General features: G+C 46.2%; 1 protein-coding gene across 1 annotated transcript in view; it reads left to right on the top strand.

Annotated features, from left to right (window-relative positions):
* ATL3 (atlastin GTPase 3) overlaps positions 1-22933 on the top strand; it is a 1114372-nt gene that overhangs the window by 982724 nt on the left and 108715 nt on the right. Inside the window, exon 13 of the mRNA XM_044075127.1 lies at positions 4918-4944. Coding sequence (XP_043931062.1) covers positions 4918-4944 — 27 coding nt within the window. The remainder of the gene's footprint in view (positions 1-4917; positions 4945-22933) is intronic.

Here is a 22933-nt window from a genome sequence, read left to right as displayed (position 1 = left end):
CCTTGACCGACGCCAGCCTAATACTTTGATATTCGGGCCGACCGAGGACAGCGGACTACCCAAGTGTAAGGACTGCAGCAATGTGGATCTTCGAACATCTACATTTATGGTAGGTACAAAACTGTACTTTCTCCATCCCTATCCTCCAGGAGTTTATCTGACGATGACGTGGAACAGGTGGTGCCCAGACTCTTGAAGTCGACTGTGCTAACCAAATTATTTTCGGCTCCTACCCTTCTGGTCCCGGAGCCTACTATAGCCATTGGCACCCACTGTTGTTCCTCCGAGCCAAGCTGGACCTTCGGAGCCGGAGTGCTTGGTGCCACTTACTGCAGATCTGTCAATTCCAAGGCCCCCTTTGGTGAACACGGAGCAGACTTCTGCTCCAACACTCACGGCGCTGTGCGGAGAGTCTGGGAGCCGGGGTTCCCTGGTCAGCCCCGAGGGGGATTCTCGGCTCAGATCTTCTTCAGTGCCAAGCCTACCCCTTGGAGCTTCGGCCTGGGTGATCTTGTCTCCATCGGCCTTGGGGCCGGTCTTGTTGGGTCCGGTGGCTTCCTCGGAGCCGAGGGAATCTGCCTTTGAGCTTATGAGTGTGCTGTCTGCCCCTACAGCTCCACATAAGGATACCAGCACTCGTCCCCCTAAGGCACCGGCTATTGTCTCGGCACCACCCATTCCACAGGACAGCAGAGATCCAGGGTCTCTGGATCCCTATTGGGCGAACCCCTCTCTTCAGAGGCCTCCCCAGAATACCCTTCTGAGGAGCCCCCACTGAAGAGAACTTGCAAGAGGAAGCACATAGACTCTCCAGATGACTCCGTCACTTCAGACATTGACCTCGAGGAGTCAGAAGGGTCCCCACGGTCATCTTCTGATGATATCTCATTTGCAGATATTCTAGAGATCCTGAAGCAGAGAGGCAGCTGGCAGGTCTCCACCCTTTCTGATGAGTAGTCCGTGTACCTGAAGGCTTTTGGATCTCAACCTTCAGCCTCCTGGGTGTCTCCGCCTTTCGACCAGCTAATGGACTTGGTCAGTCGAAAGGCGTGGGAGTCACCTGACACAATGGAACCAGTCCCTCGGAAGCCAAAGAAATTCTTATCAGCTCATTCCAGAAAGGATTTCCTCACTAAGGGGGTAGCTGTAAATTCTGTGGTGGTGGCAGCGGCCACCAAGAAGGAACTTTCAGAGGCATCCTCATCTGTCCATCCTCTGAACAAAGACTCTCGAACGATGGACAGATATGTGAAGCGTGTCTTTTCGTCAGCGACCTTTACACTTCGATCGCTGAACTACCTTACTTCACAAGGCTACAGAGAGATCTCCTGAAAGAACTAGGAGATACCCTACAAGGTACATTGGCTGCGGGGGTGAATGAGAAGGTCTCCTCCCAGCTATATCCACCTTAAAATCCATCGTCAACTTCTCCATGAGGCTGATCTCTTACGTAGCTGATGGAGCAAGCAGGGCAACGGGTTCCAGAGTTTCCCTTAGAATACACTCCTGAATGGGCTTGTGCAATTTTGCAGAGCCCTTTAAATCTACTTTTACTAATGCCCCTTTGGATGGTTCCTCACTGTTTGGACCCAAAGTAAAAGACACACTCACCCGATGCGAGCAGGAAGGAAAAACTCTCTGCCATTGGGGTACGTTTTTCTGTTCCTTCAAGACCTTATCCTAAAGGTCAGAAGAGTGGGAAAATGTGGTTCAGATGATCCTAGAGAGTTTTCCAGGATGCATGGGGTGAATCCTTCCCCAGGGCAGAGAGGGAGGTAATGATGGTAGACGCCACCCTAGAGGCAGAGTGCCCGCAAAACCAGGGCGACCATGATTCCTTCCACGGATGCCCCTATCAGCGCTCCTGAAAGGAGGCCAGACTGCTCTGCTCTGGAGGCAATCGGGGGTTGTTTATGTACCCAGAAGCCTGGCAAACTATCACAAGAGACAAGTGGGTACTAAGAATAATATCCAGGGGATATTCCATTCCCTTTTCTTACCCTGTCCCACAGACCAGAACAATCCCAGGTGTTCCACCCGATCTAAGGTAGCAAGCAACTATAGAAATTCAAAAGTTGCTGCACAAGAGAGTCATCCAAGAAGTCCCCGCACACCAAGCAGGATTCAGAACTTACTCAAGATTCTTTTTGGTGCCAAAAAGAACAGGGAACTGGAGACCCATATTAGACCTAAGCAATTTAAACAAATCTGTCAAGAAGTCAAAGTTCTGAATGGTGACACTGCAGTCTATACTTTCCTTTTTAGGGAAAGACAATTGGATGTGCTCGATAGACCTTCAAGATGCTTACTACCACATAAAAATGGACAGGGCACCGAGAAGGTATTTAAGCTTCCAGCTGGGAGCCAGTCATTATCAGTTCCGAGCTCTGCCCTTTGGTCTCATTATAGCCCTCGAGTGTTCACCAAATGCATGGCAGTAGTCACGGCTCACCTGAGGCATCTAGGATTCTGAGTGTTTCCCTATCTGGACGACTGGCTGCTATCTGCCACCACCAAGCATCTATTCCAACAAGCCAGGGATGTGACCTTGGAAATTTGAGCTCTATTGGGTATTAGTCAACTTTCAAAAATCTCCCTTGTTTCCCTGTCAACATATTACATTTATAGGTGCAGATCTGGACACCGCTTCCTTGATAGCACGTCTTCCAACAGACAGAGTTTCAGCACTCAGGCAACAGATACTTCATCTTCTTCCCAAGAGCAAGGTGAAAGCAAAGATAGTTCTAAAATTATTAGGGACAATGACTTCCACCATAACACTGGTTCCCATTGCCAGAATGCACATATGAGGTTCCTTCAATGGCCTTTGTTCTCCCAATGGGTCACTTCAAGAGCTTCCTGTGTCTCACCTTATCAGGATAATGGAATCATGCAAAAAGAACTTAAGACGGTGGATACACTCCAGCCATGTGACCATAGGGAGACCCTTTGTTCCATGGATGCTTCCCAGATAGGGTGGGGGGGGCATTATCCGAGGAGAACAGTCCAAGGTGTATGGCAAGAACACGAGGCTCACTTGCATATAAATGTCCTAGAGATGAGAACAGTGCTTCTTGCGTTGCAAGCACTTCATGACTCTCTCCCTCTAGGGACAATTGCCATACAGTCAGACAATAGGTCTGTGGTTTGGTACATAAACAAGCAGGGGGAAACCAGATCTTACCCCCTTTGTCACGAAGCCCTAAGAGTTTGGCAGTGGGCAGATGTTCATCGTGCATACAGCTGCAGTCATAACAGATGGGTTCTCCTGCCGTCAGGCAGGTCCTCGGTCGGCCGAATTCCAAAGTCTAGGTCCGGCGTCTGCTGTCGTCGCTTCTTCCCTGACGTCAGTGCGACAGGGGTATAAAAGAACCAGCCGACGCCATTTTCTTCAGTCTTTCTTGCCGCGCGGTGCCTGAAGCAGAAGCAGTTCGCAAGTGCCGGTCGGCCAACTCCTGAGATTACGAAAAATTTGGAACCGAAGTCTTCTTAAAAGCTAAGTACTCCGTTGGGGAAACTTTTTCTTGCCTCAGACCGATGTCAGACAAAGTTAATAATTGTATTTCTTGTGGGTAGCAAATACCGCATAAGTATTTCCATTCCCTCTGTATACCTTGTTTAGGCCCAGACCACGACGTCTCGGTCTGTCGCTTTTGTGCTACATTCAACAAACGCATTATTAAGCATCGGGCGAAGTTCGTCCAGCATTATTTTGGGAAAGCATTTAACTATACTATGTCGTCGGATACTCCGACTCCGGTTTTGTCTAAAAAACGCAAAGACAAGGACCGACACTCGAGGTCCGCGGCCTATACCGACACCACGCCAAAGCCGACTACACGTGGTCCGGTTCTCAGCGAGGCGCCTACGCAGCCCCTGATTACCGGCGACACATCTTTGGCAGTGTCTCCTGTACCCGAGGTCGCAGGCTCCTCGGCCCACACCCTGACTACAGATACCGAAGCCACGCTTGGCATTGAAACACAAAATGTGGATAGGTCCACCTCCACTCAAGGTGTCTTTAGACCTTCCTCTTCTTTCTCCATCAAGGCTTTCACCAAGTCTAAAGCTACCATGCACCTTAAGAGACCAGCTACACAGGGCCCATCTCCAGGCCCCATGCCTAAGAAACAGATGCTTAAAATGGCTGAGGATTTAATTACTCTAATCAGAGTTTCTCAACCACCTCCGGACAAAAGACCCAGAGTGGAGGAAGATTCCCCCTCCTCTGATCAGGGCTCCATTATTTCAGAGCACTCTGATTATCAGGAACAGTCTTACTCCCCTTTTGAAGACTCTGATGCAGAGGAATCGATTCCTTCTGTATCCCCCCCCCCCCCCGAGGATTACTCATTTGGTAAAACTCTGCATACCTTAAGGGAACACTTTCACTGGGAAGGCCAGGATTATTCAGATTCCAAGAAAAGGCTCAGGGAATTCCTTTTGTTACCCCAGCACAGGCCTCTGGCTATACCTCCTGTTCTGGACATCCTAGATGATGTTTACTCGGAGGCCTGCCTTAACCCGGACTCTCTTCCTCCAGCTCCAGTTTAGCCTGACAGGTACTACAGGGTTCCTGACTCACACCAATTTCTATACAAAAGTCATGCTGCTGACCTAGAAACCATCTCACAGGGGCCCAAGGGAGTTAAGGCCTCCATTGCCAAAAACCCATTGCCTTCTGAGAGAGATTCCAGATCCTTAGAAAGGCGGGAAAAAAGGTATATACCTCGGCTACCTTATCCATGAGGGCCTTAAACTGTCAGTTTCATATGCTAAAATACCAACAGTTTCTATCTCAGTTGAAAAGTAAAATGTCACAACCTGAACAACCAGACATGAAGGAGTTGCAGGATTTGATGCATAGTGCAGAACAAGTGGGTAAACATACCTTACAATGTGGTTTTGATGCTCTAGAGGCCTCATGTAGAGCTGCTGTTACAGGCTCAGTCATACATAGGCATGCCTGGCTCAAGGAACAAGCCTTGCCTGATCATGTCAAAGCTAAATTACTAGACGCCCCTCTTCAAAAGGATGTACTATTTGGGGCAAATGCTGAGGAAGTATTACGGAAAATGGAGGAAAAGGCTAAATCAATGCAAACTGTGAAAGAATTTCTGCAGGTTCAACCCCCACGTTTTAGTAGAAATTGGCCTTCCAAAAACTGGTCCTTTCCTGCCACAGACAGACCCCAAAGAGGCAGATACAGGCGCCCGAGGGGCAGAGGACAAACACAAGACTCGTACAGAGGCAGACAATGGCAAGCTTCTACACAAAGAGGTGGTGAGGACAACTTGCAATCTTTCAGAAAGCAAAACCAATGACTTTTCATGCCAAGCAGGTCTCAAATGGCAGCCCCCTTAGGAGGAAAGCTGGTACTATTCTCAAAAAAATTGGCATATTGTCACAAAGGACAAATGGATCCTGAACATTATAAACAGAGGCTACAAATTCCATTTTCATACCCTTCCAAAAATGAAAGGCATGCCAAACCTGCCACACAATCAAAGGGCAGAGGCACAAAAGCAAATTTCAGGTCTTATAAACATGAAAGCTATTCAAGAGGTACCTACACACGAACAAGGTCAAGGTTTTTATTCCAGGCTATTTCTGATGCCAAGGAATGGAAAAGATTGGAGACCTATTTTGGATCTTTCCATCCTAAACACATTCCTACTCGTACCAAAATTCAAGATGCTCACTCTACAGCAACTTCTTCCCATGCTGGTCAAGGAGTCTTGGCTGGTAACATTGGACCTCAAGGAGGCATACCTGCATGTCCCAATCAGACAAAATTGCAGAAGATACCTCAGATTTCTTGCAGGTTCAACCCATTATCAATTCTCTGCATTGCCCTTTGGTTTATCTACTGCGCCCAGAGTATTCACGAAATGCCTGGCATCAGTAATTGCCTACTGCAGACTTCAAGGGATACAAATATACCCTTATTTGACGACTGCCTGATCCAAGCGGACATCAAGCACATTCTTCTGAAACATCTGGCTTATGTAATAATATTATTAAACTCTCTAGGATACACAGTCAACAAAGAAAAATCAAGACTAATACCCTCTCGGAAGATAATTTTCCTGGGTGCCAATTTGGACACAAACACCCAGATGGCCTACCTCACGCCAGAGAAGCAGGGGCAACTAATTCAATATTTCAAAACACTGGCAAATTGCACCAGGATGACTGCAAGGAAAATCCTGCAGGCTCTGGGATTCATGGCATCTTGCATCTTACTAATCCCATGTGCAAAGCTGCATATGAGAAAACTACAATGGTACCTAAAAAACATATGGTCTCAACACAGCCACAGTTTGGAAACAATAATACCACTAATTCCATGTCTGCAAAAGGAATTTCTGTGGTGGGCTCAAGCATGCCAAACAAACACAGGTCTTCCATTCAGCAAGCCTCAAGCAAATCAAGTCATCACAACAGACGCCTCGGACTACGCCTGGGGGGCGCACATGACAGACCGGTGCATTCAGGGCAAATGGACCCAAAAAGAAAAGCACCTTCACATCAATCAAAAAGAAATGCTAGCAGTGATAAATGCTATTATAGCTTTCAAGGACCTTCTACAACCAGGCCAGCTATTGATAAGAACAGACAACACCACAGTTATGTGGTACATAAACAAGCAGGGAGGAACACATTGTTATCCCCTGTGCAGACTGGCCATGTCACTTTGGAACATGGTCATGGACTTACAAATGGAACTACAAGCACAGTACTTGCCAGGCAAGGAAAACACGCTGGCAGACAACCTAAGCAGGAATATGACAGATCCACACGAATGGAAGTTGCATCCAAAAGTTTTTACAGAAATAATCCAAGAGTGGGGAAGGCCAGACATAGATCTCTTTGCCTCCCACAAAAATCATCAATTGACAAAATTCTGCTCAAGGATCTTCCATCCAAAGGCCTGGAGAGTGGACGCTCTCTCTGTTGGACATCAATGACAGTTTATGCCTTCCCACCTCTTCCTCTGCTGCCCAAAGTCCTATTGAAGACAAGAACAGACAGACCAAAGATGATCCTCATTGCTCCGGACTGGCCAAGGCAACACTGGTACCCACTCCTGAGGAGCCTGACGCATTCCCCACCATGGACCCTGCCTCTAATGCCTCTTCTTCTGACTCGGCACAGCTTCAAAACTCTTCACAGTCAGCTGAAAACACTCAATCTAGCCGCATGGAAGATTCCTTAGCATCGCAGCAGGCCCTGCTCTCCAAGGAGGTGCAGGATGTCATTTTGGAGGCCAGTAGGCCATCAACTAGAAAAGCATACTCTGCAAAATGGAAACGTTTTTGTGTTTGGAATGAGAAAAAGGGCCAGTGCCCTGGAAAACTGAATTTACCTCAAATACTACAATATTTGGCTGAACTGCTAAGCAGTGGACTTTCGTTCTCCTCCATCAAAATCCATGCCTCAGCCATTTCTGCAGAATACAACACTGATCCACCTTTATTCTCTCACCCCCTATTAAGACAGTTCCTCAGAGGGGCTAAGAATTTAAAACCTCCAAGAAAACAACCAATACCTGCTTGGGACCTTAATTTCATTCTGGAAAAACTGACTTTGCCTCCTTTCAAGCCAGCTGCCTCATCAGATTTACAATATTTGTCCTGGAAAACAGCTTTCCTTCTGGCTATCACTTCAGCTCGTAGAGTTTCAGAACTACAGGCTCTTATGGCTGTCCAGCCTTTTATCATCTTCCATCAGGACAGAGTTTCATTACGTACCAACCCGTCCTTTATGCCAAAAGTGGTATCCAGGGTAGCTTTAAATCAGGCCATACATTTACCTACTTTTTATCCTAATCCTCAAAACAAAGGGGAGAGATTACTGCATTCCCTGGACATCCACATACAACTGCGTTATTATTTGAACAGAACAAAACCTTTCAGAAAATCGGAACAGCTTTTTGTGGCCTATGCAGTAGGAGCTCAAGGAAAGTCAATATCCAAACAGACAATCTCAAAATGGATAGCCCACTGCATACGCTTTTGCTATTCCTTTCATGGCAAAACTGTACCTACAGGCATTAGAACTCATTCTACCAGGGCCACAGCCACCTCTGCAGCCTTCCTCAGAGGAGTTCCTACCAAGGATATTTTAGAAGCAGCCACTTGGAGTTCTGTGCATACCTTCTCCAAGCACTACAACCTACCATTATACTCCACATCTAGAGCAGGCTTTGCCACTGCAGTCTTGCAGGGCATTTTGGCTCCTCCTAGCTCCACCTAGTGCCTACCACCCTTTTCTTAGCTTTGGGATTCTACCCATCTGTTATGAGTGCAGCTGTATGCACGATGAACATAGTACAGTTTTGTACCTAACATAAATGTAGATGTTCGAGTGCTAATACAGCTGCAGTCCAGGTTTCCCTCCCTCTTTCCCCTCTAGGGGTTTTCTTTTATGGTGTATTTGCTTGCAAATACTGGTCTTTGATTATATTGCATTGCATTATTACATAATTTTATGTATTGCCTTCTTCCTGGGGGCACCTGACATCTGGGGCAAGAAAAACTAAAGAAAATGGCGTCGGCTGGTTCTTTTATACCCCTGTCGCACTGATGTCAGGGAAGAAGCGACGACAACCGACGCCGGACCTAGACTTTGTAATTCAGCCGACCGAGGACCCGCCTAACGGCAGGAGAACCCATCTGTTATGACTGCAGCTGTATTAGCACTCGAACATCTACATTTATGGTAGGTACAAAACTGTACTTTTCTTCCCAGCGCTTTCTAGTAGCAACGCACATTCCGGGAAAGTCCAACGTGATAGCAGACAAAGCTGAGCAGGGCAATTCTAATACCTCATGAGTGGTCTGTCAATCAGAACATAGCGGAAAGGATTTTCCGAACATGGGGTCTGCCTTGCTGCAATCTTTTAACCACTCCCATGAATGCCAAGTGCAGCAACTACTTCCCCCTAATTCCCCTGCCGGGGGAGACACCAAGAGACACACTTGCTCATGATTGGCCCTCGGGATTTCTGTATGCCTTTCCTCCATTTCCTCTCATAACCTGAGTCATTCAGAAAGCACAGTCCTTGGGAAGCGGGATGATTCTCATTGCTCCTTACTAGCCTCGTCAAGTTTGGTTCCCCTTCCTTTGGACTCATCTTCCGGAGAAGCCTTGGACTTTGGACCCAGTTCCAGACCTGCTGACACAGGTCAGGTGCACTTCATCCTTCTCTCCACACCCTCAACTTTACAGCTTGGCTGCTCCACTTCCCAATTTAGTCAGGCTTCAGAATTTCACTCCAGCAGTTAAACATACCTTGATGTCCTCTCATAAAGCTTCCACCAGAAGACTGTATTCTAGCAAATGGAAAAGATTTTCTCTCCGGGCTCAAAACAGAAATATTGACCCTTTTTCTGCGCTTATTTGCTCTATCTTGGAATTCTTGGTGGAACTCTTCCAACAGGGTTCAGCTGCAGCAGCCATCAGAGTACAACTCGCAGCAATTTCAAATTTACACATTGGTGATCTTACTTTGAACTTAATGTCACACAGGATGTTCTTCGTGTTTCACTGTTGCAGTCATTACATTTGGGTAATCTGCTGGCAGGTTGCCCTCAGTCAGCCTGATTAACAAAGTCTTGGGTCCTGCGTCGGTTGCTGTCCCTTCTTCCATGACGCCAGGTCGTCAGGGGTATAAAACATGCAGCCGACGCCATTACAACAGTCTTTCTTGTCTCGCGGTGCCCGAAGCAGAAGCAGTTCGCAAGTGCCAGTCGGCCGACTCCTGAGATTTTCGTATCAGAGTTTCAAAACCGAAGTCTTCAAGTAAAAGCTAAGTACCCCGTTGGGGAAACTTTTTCTTGCTCCTTACCGATGTCAGTAAAAGTTAATAATTGCATTACTTGTGAGAAGCAAATACCTCATAAGGATTTTCATTTGTACTGTATTCCTTGCCTAGGCCCTGACCACAGCGTGCCTTGCTGTCGGTTTTGTGCTAAATTTAATCAACGCACGATTAAACGTATGTATATTTTTGCTTCTAAATATTTTGGCTCAAGATTGAATTATCCAGAAATGTTGTTAGTTAGCAATCCGACTACCAGAATACCTAAAAAATGCAAAGAAAAAGACAGAGACAGACCGTCGAGGTCCAAAACCGACGACGACACTTCTCCTAAGCCAGTCGCCGGTTTGCAGGTACTCAGTGAGGTGCTTTCACAGCCCCTGATATCAGCTGCTTCTGATTCGCAGGCCTCTACTGAGACCCATTTGGAGCCCGGTATGCCGAGAGATGCTTCAGTATTGGAACCCACGGATGTCTCTACCTTAGATGGGTCCGGAGCCGCTGTGCAGGCACCGGCTTCTGAGGATGTTTTCAGGCCTACAGGTTTGTATATTAGACCAACGCCATCTTCAAAACTAAGGCCAAACTCTAAATCTATGTCTAAACAAACGACGCCTGGGCCACATGTGCAGGCCCCTATGCCTAAAAAACAAATGATCAAAATGGCTGAAAATTTAATTACTGTGATCAGGGGTAGCCAACCCTCTCCTTCTAAGAGGCCTAGGCAAGACATTGACTATGAATCTTCTGAACAGGATTCTATTTCTTCTGACTCTTCTAATGAACAGGATTTGTCTATTCCTACTTATGAGGACTTTGATGCAGAAGATTTCATTCCTTCTGCTTCTTCCCCTGAGGATTTTTCTTTTGGGGAAACTTTACATACCTTAAGGGAACATTTCCACTGGGAAAGTCAGGATTTCTCTGAATCGATAGAGACTTAGGGATTTCCTTCTTCTTCCTCAGCGTAGGCCTTTGGCCATACCTCCTGTTGTAGACATTGTTGATGTTTTTTTCAGAATCTAGTATGACTCCTGATTCTCTGCCTCTGGCTCCTTGTAAGCCAGACAGATACTACAGGGTTCCTGACTCCCACAAATTCCTTTTCAAAAATCCTGTTGCTGACCTTGAAACCATTTCTCAGGGTCCCAAGGGCATTAAGGCCTCTACTGCTAAAAATCATACCCCTTCTGATAGAGGTTCCAGGGCGTTGGATAGATTGGGTAAGAAGGTTTACACATCTGCAACCTTGGCAATCAGGGCTTTAAACTGTCAATTTCATATGGTAAAATATCAATAGCATATCATGGGACTACTTAAATAGAAAATTATGTTAATTTCTGACTGTGTGGAAAATAAAGATTTGCAGGATTTATTACATTTAGCTGAACAAGTTGGAAAACATACTTTGCAATGTGTTTTTTATTCCTTGGAGGCCTCTTGCAGGGCTGTTGTAACTGGATCTGTGCTAAGAAGGCATGCTTGGCTCAAAGAGCAAACTCTGCATGACCATGTTAAAGCAAAATTGTTGGATGCTCCTTTACAACAGGACCGTCTCTTTGGTAATAAGGCTGAAGAAGTGTTAAAAAAGATGGAAGATAAAGATAAATCTATGCACACTGTGAAATATTTCTTACAAGTGCAACCTCCAAGATTTAGTAGGCACTGGCCTACTAAAAACTGGTCCTTTCCAGTCCCCTCGAGAGCCGCTCAAGTCAAATCAAGACACTCCAAAGGCTCCAGGTTTCAGTCACAAGGGACTTTTAGGACATAGGACAAAACAATGGGGTGCCTCTACCTCCAAATCTGGTAGCAGCAAGGCACCTCCCTATGGTAAACAGTCTCAATGACTTCCCCCTACAGTCACCAAGCACTTACCTTTTAGCCACCCCTTTGGGGGGGGGGGGGAGTGGCACTTCAAAAAGTGGCACTTCATGCATGAAACTGGCAACTTATTACCCAGGACAAAAGGGTTTTAATCTGTATCCCTGGGATACTATATTTTCATTTCCACACATTGCCGATCCCAAACAGATGGCCAAATCTGCCCCCAAACAAGTTCTGTCCCTCATGAACATGGGGGGCTATTCAACCAGTACCAGAAGAAGAAAAGGGACAAGGTTTCTATTCAAGGCTTTTCCTGGTACCCAGAAAAGACAAATCATGGTGTCCAATTCTGGACTTATCCACTCTAAACACATTTCTGGACATTCCAAAATTCAAGATGCTGACTCTTCAACAGCTACTACCTATGCTAGGCAAAGATGCCTGGTTGGTAACTCTAGACTTAAAAGAGGCATACCTGCATATCCCAATCAGGGAATCTTGCAGAAGATACCTCAGCTTCAAAGTAGGCTACTTGCATTACAAGTTCTCTGCACTGCCTTTTGGCTTATCTACTGCACCCAGGGTCTTCACAAAGTGCCTGGCACCAGTAATTGCATTTTGCAGGCAAAGAAATATTCAAATATGTCCATACCTAGACAGTTGTCTAATTCAGGCAGAAAACAAGGACATTCTTCTAAAGCCTCTGGCATTTGTAAAAAGGGTTCTAACTTGTCTAGGGTACACCTTAAACGAAAAGAAATCACAACTGGTACCCTCTCAATAAATTACATTCCTGGGTGCAAGCTTGAATACAACTGCCCAAATGACTTGCCTTATGCCAGAAAAGCAAATTCAATTGGTGACTTACTTCAAGCAGGTGGCCACAAAAACCCTGCTATCTGCAATACAAGTTCTGCAAGCCTTGGGGTTCATGGCCTCATGCATTCTTCTAATTCCATATGCAAGACTGCATATGAGGAAACGTCAGTGGTACTTAAAAAGTTTATGGAGTCAACACTGTCACAGCCTGGAAACAATGATTCCTATTATACCTTGCCTGCAACTAGAGTTCCTATGGTGGGCAAAGGCCTGCCACCAAAACAAGGGACAGCCATTCACTCCACTCCCTGCCACCCAAACCCTGACTACAGACACATCAGACTATGCTTGGGGGGCTCATCTGGCAGGGAAGTGCATTCAGGGCAAATGGAGCCCAAATCAAATGCACGTACATATCAATCAGAAAAAGATGCTAGCTGTACAGAATGCACTGACAGCCTTCAAGAGCTACCTTCATCCAGGACAACTACTGATAAAGACAGACTACACCACAGTTATGTGGTACATAAACAAGCAGGGGGGTACACACTCCTACCCCCTTTGCAGACTAGCCATGGCATTGTGGAACACGGCCTTGACCTATCAAGTACAACTACAAGCTCAATTCCTGCCAGGAAAGCTAAATACTCTGGCAGATGAACTAAGCAGAAATCTTATGGACCCACACGAATGGAAACTGGATCCACAAGATCTGAAGTAGGGACTTCATTTGTCAGCAACCTTTGGGATACGGATCCGATCTCGGATCCGAACCGGCAACTTCTGTCACAGCATAGATCCAAACTCCTAGCTCCTCCCCTTACCCATAATCCCCTGCCTACCCTGACTGACCTCAGATCTAGTTTGCCGCTCTTCAAGCAACAGCTAGATTCCAGATCTCTTGGCGATTTTGTGAGAAAAAAGTTTTTTCTTCTATTTCCGCTTGAGTGGTTGTGTGTGCGTGTTAGGTTTACCCTTAACGCTAAAAATTCTTATTTTTAGCTTACTTAGCTTAAATTTTAATTTAAAATTTTCCTCCCTCCCCGCTGGTCGTAGCGTGTGCGTGTGTCTTGAGTGTAGGGGCCTAGTGAGTGTGCTTTACTTTAGTTATGTCGGAGGCCCCTAAAGCCATTTTTTCGAAATGCACCGAGTGTGGTCACAAACTTTCACCGGCTGATGGCCACACTCTGTGCGTTAGGTGCCTTGGGGTTGAACACCTCTCTTCGGGTTGCGCGATTTGCGCGGCGTTCAACCCCAGGCCACTTCAGGATCGGAGGTCAAAGCTGGTTCTGGCGGGCCTTTTACCCCCAGACTCTGCTTCGGCCTCCGGTACTTCGGTGACTGCTACCCCCCCCCCCGGTAGCGGTCACTCCTGCCTCCCTTTCTCCGACCGGGGCTCAACCTCCCGCTTTGGCTCCGGAGGATAGGGAGTCCAGGAAAGAGAAGCGGAGGGAGAAACACCTTAAGCGGCGGACCGAGGACTCTTCATCGGCCCCGCCCGCCAAGAGGGCTTCTCCGTCCAGGTCTTCTCGGTCTCCTCCTCCTCAGGTCCGATCCCCTTGTTTCTCCCCGGGACCCGAGGAGGAGGTGACCCGGTCCCCGTCAAGGTCATCGAGGCGGCACTCCAGGTCTGCCTCTGTGGCCTCTTCGAGGTCCACCTCTAGCATGTCAGATGCGGACATGGACCGGATGATGAGGAGATTCATCCAGGCCCAGATGCAGATGGGAGTGCTCTTCCCCCCTCCGGGGGGGAGCTCGACCCCTTTTTTTCGCCCCTATCGCTCCTTCTCCGACCCGCATTCCAGGTTCGGAGCGCTCTGAGCCGAGCCACGTTGGATCCGGGGGTGGGTCAGAGCTGACCGTGCTGGGCACGTCTGCTCCGACTGCTCCCTCGAGTTTGCCGGATCCGACCTCTTCGGAGCCGTGGGCCGAGCTTCGGATCCGAGGGATTCGGTGTGCTTTCGGCTCCATCCCGGTTGGAGCACACTGATCCCTCGGATCCGACGTTATCGGCGCCGGGTCCGATCCCCGCTTCGGATCCGAGTGGGAGTCGGGTCTCGGATCCGTCAGAGAGCGGCTCCCCCTCGGCTTTTGCTGTGGTGGAGAGGTCACTGTGGAGTGCTTCCAGGCCTCCGGTCCTGGCTTCAGCTCCCTCCCGCACTCCTTCTCATCTGGTCCTAGCTCCCCTCATCCGGCCTCGGGGCAGCCTGCCTCAGCGCCTCTAGGAGTTCCAGTGGAACAAGATACAGCCTGTGAGGACTCCTCGGACAGCCCTCCGAGGAGGTTCCTCAAAAGGCAAAGTGCAAGAGGAGGCACATAGACTCCCCTGAGAGTCTCTCCGAAGATATGGACTTAGACGAAGGGGAAGGCTCCCCTAGGTCACCTCCCGGAATGGAAATGCTCAAAATCAGGGTGGGTGGTCTGCCCCCAAGGCTTCTTCTGATGAGTCCGTATTCCTTGAGGCGTTTGAGGCAGGACCATCTACCACTTGGGTGTCCCCTCCACCTGACCCCTTGGCTGATCTCATATCCACTAGGGCTTGGAAGGAACCGGACACTATAGAGCCAATCCCTAAGCGCCCGGACAAAATTTGGAGCCCCCCTGCAGAGAGATCACACTGGAGCAGAGGTCCCCCTGTGGATGCCATGTTGGTGGCTGCAGCCACCAAGAAAGAGTTGGCTCAGGAGAGCCCTACGGTTCATCCTCTGAGCAAGGAGTCTCGCGCGACGGATCATCTTGGGAAGCGGGCCTTCAGTTCAGCGACCTTCTCTGAGGGCCTTGAACTACATGGCACACGTTATTCGGATGCAGCGGGATCTAATTAAGGAATACGCTGCTTCCCCCCCCAGTGTTCATGTCTGAGGGAGACAATGATCTGTACTCCTCCCGAATGGCCACCCTCCGCTCTATTTCTAACACCTCTATGCGGCTGTTGTCTCATGCTACGGAGGGAGCCGCTAGAGCAGGCGGAGTCGGGCTTGTCATGAGGAGACAGGCCTGGCTCCATCACTGTGACTTCTCGGAACCCTTTAAGGCTTCATTTGCAAATGCCCCTTTTGATGGTTCTGCACTGTTCGGCAAAACCGTTCGCGACACTCTTGTCCAGAGCGAGAAAGACAGGAAGACTTTGTCTGCCGTCAGAGTCCGCTTCTCTGCGCCCCAGAGGTCCTTTTCCAAGAACCAAAAGGGTCAGAAGAAGATGTGATTCCGATAATTGCATCAATCCCAGTCTGCTCAGGACAACCAGTCCTCTTGTGGCAGAGGAGGACAGGGAGGACGCTGCCTCAGAGGCAGAGGGGGTCCCAGGAATTTTGGGTCCAGAGAACTGTTCTCTGAGAGGCCCACGCAGAACCCCTGGGGGGTTACCCGGCTGCTCCACTCTGGAGGCAGTCGGGGGGGGGGGGCGTTTTTCGAGGCACCTAGCAGTGTGAGAGTCCATAACAATGGATCGCTGGGTGCTTCGTATTCTATCCAGAGGTTACCAAATTCCCTTTATCGTAACCCCCAGAATCAGAGGCCTCCCCGACGTACCACCCAGTCAGAGGGAGGCGGTTGCTGCAGAAATTCAGCAGCTTCTGCAAAAAAGAGCCATCCAGCCCGTCCCCCTAGATTAAATCGGATCAGGGTTTTACTCCAGGTTCTTTCTGGTGCCAAAAAAGACGGGGGACTTGAGGTCCATCCTCGACCTCTCTCTCCTAAACCTGGCGGTACCCAAAGAAAAGTTCCGAATGGTCACGTTGCAATCCGTCCTCCCCTTATTGCGGGAGGATGACTGGATGTGCTCCATAGACCTCAAGGATGCGTACTATCACATTCTAGTGGACAGGCGTTCCAGGAGGTTTCTCCGCTTCCGGCTGGGAGCCAGTCACTTTCAATTCAGGGCCCTCCACTTTGGCCTCACCTCAGCCCCCAGGGTGTTCACCAAAGTCCTAGCGATAATAGCAGCCCACCTGAGACTCCAGGGAATACAGGTCTTTCCATACCTGGACGACTGGCTCCTTACGGCCCCAACAAGGCATCTACTTTGTTCATGCAGGTATTATTTCCTCAGTCTGGCTCCACTATTAGGATTAACCATCAACATGACCAAATCCTCTCTGATCCCTACACAGGTGTTGGATTTTATAGGGGCGAGACTGGATTCCAGACAGATGCTTGCGTTCTTGACTCCAGATCAGCTTCGGAACCTGATGTTGCACGTGCAGGCCATCCTTCAACTGCTAACTCCTTCGGTGGAATTGGTCCTGAGGGCTTTAGGATCTATGGCGGCTGCAATCCCTCTACTGCCATTGGCCCAGTTGAACATGAGGGTCCTGCAGTGGACCCTCCAGGACAATGGTTCCTGTCTCGCAACCCCCTGTCTCATCCCATTTAGTTAAGCAAGGTTTGCAGAAGGTCGCTCGTGTGGTGGCTCCAGTCCCCCAATCTCCACACGGGACGTCCCTTCTCACTACCACCGCCAGTCGACACAGTGACCACGGACGCTTCTCGCCTGGGGTGGGGGGGGGGCATTTTTCAGGCAGGACAGTCCAAGGCATGTGGAACAACGTAGAGACCTCTTTGCATATCAACGTCCTGGAGATGAGGGCGGTGCTTTTAACATTGCAGGCACTACACAGCTCTCTCCTGGTAGGGACGATTGCAGTACAGACAGACATGTCGGTCGTCTGGTACATCAATAAAAAGGGGGGAACCAGGTCTTACCCCCTTTGCCGCGAGGCCATGAGAGTGTGGGAATAGGCGATTTCCACCAACCGCTTTCTCATAGCAACGCACATTCCAGGACGGTCCAACATTCTAGCGGACAGGCTCAGTCGTACTATCCTGACTCCTTACGAATGGTCTCTCAACCCTCGAGTTGCAGAGCAAGTATTTGCCTGATGGGGCAACCTTGTTGTGATCTTTTTGCCTCTCCTTCAAACACCAAATGCAACGATTACTTCGCTCTGATCCCCCCTCCGGGAGTCCCGAGACTCTCTAGTTCATGCTTGGCCTCCCGGTCTGCTTTATGCTTACCCTCCTCTTCCCCTGATGTTGAAATTATTGCAGAAAGCCAGGCAGTTGGGGAGCAAGATGATCCTCATTGCCCCGTTCTGGCCTCGTCAGACGTGGTTCCCTTACCTATGGTCTTACCTAGTGTATCCACCATGGATTCTGGATCCCCTCCCGGATCTCATTTCTCACCCTGTCGATCTTCCGACTCCGAACCTGGTCATCCTCAAGCTGACGGCTTGGTTGCTCCAGTTTCACTCCGCATAAGAACTCCCGGGATCTCATCACCTGTCAAAGCCATTCTTGTAGCAGCTCACAAGCCTTCCACCAGGAGGGTTTATCGGAGTAAGTGGAAACGCTTCACCATTTGGGCAGAACACCGTCGTTTAGACCCTTTTACAGCCCTGATAGCATCGGTTCTAGATTTTCTAACCTCTCTCTTTCACCAGGGGGCTAGTTCTTCCACAGTCAAGGTACAACTTGCAGCAATCTCATACTATCATGTGGAGCAAGAGTTTGGCCCTCTTATCACTTCCAAACTGTGTAAGACCTTCCTCAAGGGTACCTTCCTCCTTAGGCCTCCAGTCAAAGAGGTGGTACCTCCATGGGATTTATCCCTAGTCTTACAGGCCTTGACTGGTCCCCTTCGAACCAAGGCCACGGTTGATCTCAAATTTCTCTCTTGGAAGACGGCCTTTTTGGTGGCCATAACTTCAGCCAAAAGAGTATCGGAATTGCAAGCTCTTAGTGTCAAACCACCATATTTGGTCTTTCACCCCGATAGGGTTTACCTCAGGATCAATCCGTCCTTCCTACCTAAAGTATCTTCAGAAGCGAACATTAATCAATCTATCAATCTCCCAGTGTTTTTCCCCAACTTTCAAAACAAAGGAGAGTACAAGCTGCATTCCTTAGACGTACACAGACAACTACGTTTTTATATTCATAGAACTACTGATCATAGGCAATCCGATCAGTTGTTTATTTCTTTTGTCAAAAGTAATTTCAGAAAGCCAGTTTTTAAAGTTTCTCTCTCTCGATGGATCTCGAGTTGTATTCTCTTAGCATATCAGAGCTCTGGAAGGCCTGCACCTCAAGGAGTCCATGCGCATTCTACTAGGGCCGTTGCCACATCGGCGGCCTTTCAAGCTAGGGCTCCGCAGCCACTTGGGCTTCATCTCACACCTTTGTCAGCCACTATAAGATAGATGTCTCCCGAGGTAGGGCGTCCTTTGGCTCTGCGGTGCTCCGGAATATCCTTCCATGAAGGCCACCCAAGATTTAGGTAGCTGGGGACTCTGTCCCAAAGGTTGCTGACAAATGAAGTCCCTACTTCAGATTAAGAAGTTATGTACTCACCATAACGTTCCATCTGAGTAGGTATCTTCATTTGTCTGCAACCATCCCCCCCTCCTTCCCCCTGACCAAAATGATCGTTCTTGAGGTTATTAGCATCTGTTCCCTTTGGGACACTTTTATCAGCTGTGCTATGGGGCAAACTTGATCTGAGGTCAGTCAGGGTAGGCAGGGGATTTTGGGTAAGGGGAGGAGCTAGGAGCTCGGATCTATGCTGTGATAGAAGTTGCCGGCTCAGATCCCAGATCGGATCCATATCCCAAAGGTTGCAGACAAATGAAGATACCTACTCAGATGGAACGTTATGGTGAGTACATAACTTCTTATTTTCATCATGTTGACACGCAAATGGGGGAGCCCAGACATAGATCTTTTTGCCTCACCCCAGAACTATCAACTGGACAAATTCTGCACAAGAATTCATCAAAAAAAAGCTTGGAAAGTGGATGCTCTATCATTCAGCTGGAAAAACCTATCAGTCTATGCTTTTCCCCCTCTGCCTCTACTTTCCAAAGTTCTATTAAAAGTCAAACTGGACAAACCAAAAATGATTCTGATTGCTCCAGGCTAGCCTCGCCAACACTGGTACCCACTCCTGCACAATGTGTCACACCTTCCTCCGTGGCATCTGCCTCAAACACCTTACCTACTGTCTCAGCAGAACTACCAAATTCTGCAGACTCCGCTCCAAACTTTGAATCTTGCAGCGTGGTTAATCAACTAATTTCACCCTTGGCATCTCTCAGCAAACCTGTGATGGATGTCATTTTGGAGGCTGGAAGGCCTAGTACTAGAAAATCTTATGCTGACAAATGGAAAAGATTCTGTGCCTGGAACCAATCACAAGGAATAAGCACAGCAATACCCAATATTCCTCAGATTCTGCAATACTTAACTGAGATGCTTCAAAAGGGCCTATCCTTTTCTTCCATAAAAATACATGCCTCTGCCATTTCAGCTCATTACAACACAGAACCTCCCCCTTCTCTCATCCTCTCCTGAAGCAGTATCTCAGAGGGGCGAAAAATGTAAGACCTCCCAGGAGAGCACCAACTATATATATATATATATGTATATATATATTTATATATATATATATATATATATATATAGATATATATATATATATATATATATATATATATATATTTTTTATATATAGATATATATATATATATATATATATATCTATCTATATATATATATATATATATATCTATATATATATATATATATATATATATATATATATATATCTGTATATATATATATATATAGATAGATATCTATCTATATATATATATATATATATATATATATATATATATATATATATAAACAAATAATCCCAGCAAAGCAGAAACAGCTCAAAGTATGTTTAAGTCTTTTAAGTTCACTTCAAGATTCACCAAAAATAAAGCACTTCAAGATTCTCCAAAGAATAAGGCACTTCTGCTGATAAAACCACAAGCATTTAATCAAGAAACGTAAGCGCTTTCACAGATTACAAATTCTGCTTCTTCAGACGTACTGCATCTTGGGTAAACTAACCTTTTATACCAAATTTAAAGACATATTAACACATTGAGTCAAGCTCTATGTATTGAGTATATAAGCATATGAAAAACAAATACTATAAAATTACTGCATAAAACTGTTTCATAAAAAGTAAAAATACACATAAATGTTATTACAATCTTAAATTGCAAAAAATAACAAAAATAGTTCTAATGCTGCAATGCCTAAAACTAGTAAAGGCAGCAAGTAAAAACAAACACTCTACCACTTATATAAAAATAATTATCTAATGGATCTCGCTTTAAGTGCAGGTTTTAGAGGGACTGTGTCATTCAGCCCTCTACCTCTATGTGCTGCCAAGCGCAGAATCCACTTCATCTCAGCTACTTCTGTAAGGTTTACCTTGTCTCCTCCTCTCATACTTTCTTCCTGAACATGCAAAACTTGAAACAAGAAAATGTGTTCAGAACCATAATGTATTATATGCCTAGCTATGGCACTGCTGCCATCGCCCCTGGAATAACAATACATATGATCCCTGATGCGTTCCCTTAAAGTCCTGTTTGTCTTTCCAACATAAAAATGAAAACAAAATTTACAGTACGCAACATAGACCACATTTTTGGTCATGCATGTTGATTTACAAAGAACTTCCCAGAGTCTTCCTGTATCAGGATGCCTGAAAAACCTGGATTCATCAATGAAGCCACATTGGGCACATTGATTACATTTAGTTGTACCATAATTCATAACTTCTTGGGAGGCTTTGCCTATAAGTTTAGGGAAACAAAGTTGTTGCTTTAAGGTCCTTTTATTACTGAAAGAATACACAGGACAATTGCCTATTAACATTTTTATTTTGTCATCTGTTAGCAGTATATTCCAGTTGTCCTGTATTATTTTTTGTATTATGGAAATATTCTTACTGTACGGCAATATTATAGGAAGTTTACGGTCCACTATGGGTCTATTCTCATCTCTGGTTTCACTTTTAGAAAAATAAGGCTTACCTTTTGTACTTCTAAAGGTACGCACTATAGAATCTACGCTATTTATCTCATTTGTTCTATAGCCCCTCCTTCCTAAGCCTTGTTTAAGGAACGTCAACTCAGTTGCCAACCTGTTTTCATCACAACATAATCTTGAAGTTCTTAATGCTTGTCCTTTTATTATGTTATCGAATACAAACTGTGCATGCATACTCTCTCTATGGAGGTATGAAGGTCTATAACAGGGTTTACGATAGATTCGAGTAGAAAAAACATCTTTAGTTTTAAAAATATTGACATCCAAAAAATTTACACTGGTCAGTGAATACTCCATGGTAAATTTTAAAAACCCATCCAATTCATTGACATATTGGACAAAGGATTCCAAACTAGAGCTAGACCCTTCCCAAAAAAGGAATAGGTCATCCACAAAACGTCTAAAAAAGACGACTTGTGGATTGGATAAAATCACTTCTGTCTCCCATGCCACGATCACCAAGTTTGCATACGAATTGGCGCAGCTAGTGCCCATTGCCACACCACGTTTGCCTATAGTATTTATCCATAAACAGAAAAACATTGTTTTCTAGTACTGTTTCTAACAACAAAATTATTAAATCTACTTTAGTCAGAGGCAAGAAGTCCATCAGTACCTTTTTAACCATTTCAAGACCCTTGTCATTAGGAATGCAAGTGAAAAGGGATACTACGTCCATGGTTGCTAAAATAATGCCTTGTTTATTGGTGCAAGTCTCAACAAATTCATAAGTGTCCTGCAGAAATTGAGCAGTATCTTTAAGTACATACTTATAATGTTGTAATACTTGTTTTAATTCTGCATCCAAAAACACTGAAATGGGCTCAGTAAGCCATCCTGATACTGCCACTATGGGTCTGAATTTGGGATGGAACATGTCTTTATGGACCTTATGAAGTCCATTAAAGCTAGGTATGACCGGAAACTATACCAAAAAGAATTTATACATGTCTGAGCTAAAAAGTCCTGACATAAGGCAGTCTTGTAGCATGGAATGCACTCGCTGTATCAATGTAGAGATGTCCTGCTGACAAATTGATTCATAACTGTTTGAATTTAACATGTGTTGTAATGATTCTATATAGTATTGCCTGTCCATGACTACTACTGGACCCCCTTTATCAGCAGGGCGAACAATAATATCAACATTTTTCTTCAAATTGGATAAGGCTATTTTTTCATCTGCACTTAAATTATCTTGCAAACACATATTAAAGTTATTATAACCATCATATAAATCATTCTCTACAGCTTTTACAAAAACTTCTGTAGTCGAAGGCAAATGGGGATTATAGCAACTTTTCTTTTTAAAAGTGGCACTTTCATTACTTATAGTATCACTAAACTGTAATTTCTAAGTCACATTACGTGCAAAAAATCTTATAGCAAGTAACGCTTCAGTAATGTCCATGGAACAAGAGGGCACAAAGCTCATGCCTCTTTCTAAAACTTTATATTCATTTTCAGTCAACTTGACTCGGGAAATATTCCATACTAAAGTCATTATGTCCATACTTTTTTCCTGACTACCTCTTGTTGTTGCTGTGTATATTCTTTCCCTTTGACACT

This window comes from Protopterus annectens, chromosome 6.part0, assembly GCF_019279795.1.
Source record: "Protopterus annectens isolate FY-2018-M chromosome 6.part0, PAN1.0, whole genome shotgun sequence".
Taxonomy (NCBI): domain Eukaryota; kingdom Metazoa; phylum Chordata; order Ceratodontiformes; family Protopteridae; genus Protopterus; species Protopterus annectens.
This window is presented reverse-complemented; position numbering and strand designations above follow the sequence as displayed.